The sequence below is a fragment of the Portunus trituberculatus genome, chromosome 2 (genome assembly GCF_017591435.1).
Source record: "Portunus trituberculatus isolate SZX2019 chromosome 2, ASM1759143v1, whole genome shotgun sequence".
NCBI classification, from domain to species: Eukaryota; Metazoa; Arthropoda; class Malacostraca; order Decapoda; family Portunidae; genus Portunus; species Portunus trituberculatus.
Window position 1 is genome coordinate 5,524,634 of NC_059256.1, and position 2,500 is coordinate 5,527,133.

Here is a 2,500-nt window from a genome sequence, read left to right on the forward strand (position 1 = left end):
GAGAGAGAGAGAGAGAGAGAGAGAGAGAGAGAGAGAGAGAGAGAGAGAGAGAGAGAGGATTAAAAAAAAATAATTAATATATAAAACTGTTTATTTCTATACATCAAAACACACACACTCTCTCTCTCTAAGACACACACACACACACACACACACACTCTCTCTCTCTCACTTACACACCTTCCTTGGTAAACACACTCACACTCTCACTCACTCTCACTTTCACTCTCACTCTCTCTAAGCATTCTGTTGACTTCCGAGTGGGTTTTTGACAACAATTATGACGGAATCACCTCTGAGGAACATCTTCTGTATGTACCTGGGGAGAGAGAGAGAGAGAGAGAGAGAGAGAGAGAGAGAGAGAGAGAGAGAGAGAGAGAGAGAAACTTATTAAATCTTCTATTATTATTATTATTATTATTATTATTATTATTATTATTGCAAGCTTAATAAAAATAAATAAATAAAGGAATATTATTATCCCAAGAGAGAGAGAGAGAGAGAGAGAGAAATACTACTCTCTCCCACCCTCTCTCTCTCTCCCAGGTGCTCTCACTCTCACTACTCTCCCAAAACACCCCAAAAATCACCTTCAAGACACCCACAACATCCCAGAACACTGACACACTCTCCCTTACTCTCCCAGCCTCTCCCAAGCACTCTCACCTCTCCCAGGACCTCTCACACTCTCAAAACACCCCAAAAACAATACTTCTTTCTCTCCCAGCCTGTCCCTTGCTCTCCCAGCCTCTCTCTCACTCTCCCAGCCTCTCTCTCACTCTCCCAGCCTCTCCCTTGCTCTTCCACACTCTCCCTTGCTCTCCCAGACTCTCCTTGCTCTCCCAGCCTCTCTCTTGCTCTCTCACCTCTCCCTTGCTCTCCCAGCCTCTCCCTTGCTATTCCACACTCTCCTTGCTCTCCCACAGGCTCTCCCTCTCCCAGGCACTCTCAATCTTCCTTCACTCTCCCAAAACACACTTAAGACACCCAAAATACTACAACTTTCTCTCTCAGCCTCTACCACACTCTCCCAGCCCTCTCTCTCTCTCTCTCACTCTCCCAACCTCTCCTCCCACTCTCCCACAGGCTCTCACCTCTCTCGGTTAACTGGCTTGGCCTTCTTCTGCCCCTTGGCTGTCTTAGGCTGCTCCATCCAAATCTCAGTGACTTGCTCCAAAACCATGTTGAAGTGTCGGTCAAAAGCCTTCACTCTTCCGAGAAGTTTTTTGTTGTTTCTGCAGTTTATGAGAACCTGTGGGAGAGTGGGGGGGTTAGGAGAGGGTTGTGAGAGTGTGAGGGAGAGTTGACAAGCTTGGGAGAGTTTGTGAGAGGCTGTGAGAGGCTGGGAAGTGTGTCGGTCAAAAGCCTTCACCATTCTGAGGAGTTTTTTGTGTGCTGTGAGAGTGTGAGGGAGAGTTGGCAAGCTTGGGAGAGGCTGGGAGAGTGTGAGGGAGGGTTGGCAAGCTTGGGAGAGGCTGGGAGAGTGTGAGGGAGAGTTGGCAAGGTTGTGAGAGGCTGTGAGAGTGTGAGGGAGAGTTGACAAGGTTGGGAGAGGCTGTGAGAGTGTGAGGGAGAGTTGGCAAGGTTGTGAGAGGCTGAGAGAAGGCTAGGAAAGTTATTAAAACACTCAAAAACACGCAAAAAACACCAGAAAACACACAAACACACACATACAGCTGGGTATTATTCTGCACACTGAACACACACTCAAAACTCTCAAAACATACTCAAACACACAAAACCACTAAAAAAACACCCAAAACACTCAAAAACACCCTCAAACACCCAAAAACACACACACACCCCAAAACACTAAAAAAAAAAAAAAAAACACCCCAAAAACACTCAAAAACACACACACACCCCAAAACCACTCAAAAACACCCTCAAACACACACACACCCAAAAAACACACAAAAAATGCTCAAACACCCAAAACCACCACCAAACACCCAAAAAACTAAAAAACACCTCAAACCCTAAAACACCCCCCAAAACTACCTCAAACACTCAAAACACCTCAAACACATACACACACCCCAAAAACACCCTCAAACACCCAAAAACACTAAAAAACACACACACCCCAAAAAACACCCTCAAACACCCAAAAAACTCAAAAAACACCCAAAAACACATACATCCCCAAAAAACACTCAAAAACCCAAAAAACACCCCTAAACCACTCAAAAAACACACAAAAACACCCAAAAAAACAAAAACACTCAAACACACAAAAACACCCAAAAAACACCCTCAAACACACACACACACACACACACCTGGGTATTGTTCTGCACACTCTCGTTAAGAATGCGTAAGGGCCCCGTGGCAAACTCTTCCTTCTCCAGAGCTGACAGTTCCTCCGGGGTCATGTCGCTCCTTCGCTTCTGGGCAACGCTGCGGGGGGGCGGGGGCGAGAGAGGGGGGGAGAGGGAGGGAGGGAGGGAGAGAGAGAGAGAGAGAGAGAGAGAGAGAGAGAGAGAGAGAGAGAGAGAGA

The 2,500-nt window shown here is 46.5% G+C and overlaps 1 protein-coding gene across 1 annotated transcript in view; it reads right to left on the bottom strand.

Annotated features, from left to right (window-relative positions):
* Positions 1 to 157: 157 nt before the first annotated feature.
* The window catches only part of LOC123503562 (small nuclear ribonucleoprotein Sm D2-like), a 3,119-nt gene continuing 776 nt past the window's right edge, over positions 158 to 2,500 (bottom strand). The window contains exons 2-4 of the mRNA XM_045253435.1: positions 2,283 to 2,400; positions 1,095 to 1,252; positions 158 to 319 (exon numbers count right to left, since the gene is read on the bottom strand). Of these exons, the coding sequence (XP_045109370.1) occupies positions 238 to 319; positions 1,095 to 1,252; positions 2,283 to 2,400 (358 nt within the window). The 3' untranslated portion in view covers positions 158 to 237. The remainder of the gene's footprint in view (positions 320 to 1,094; positions 1,253 to 2,282; positions 2,401 to 2,500) is intronic.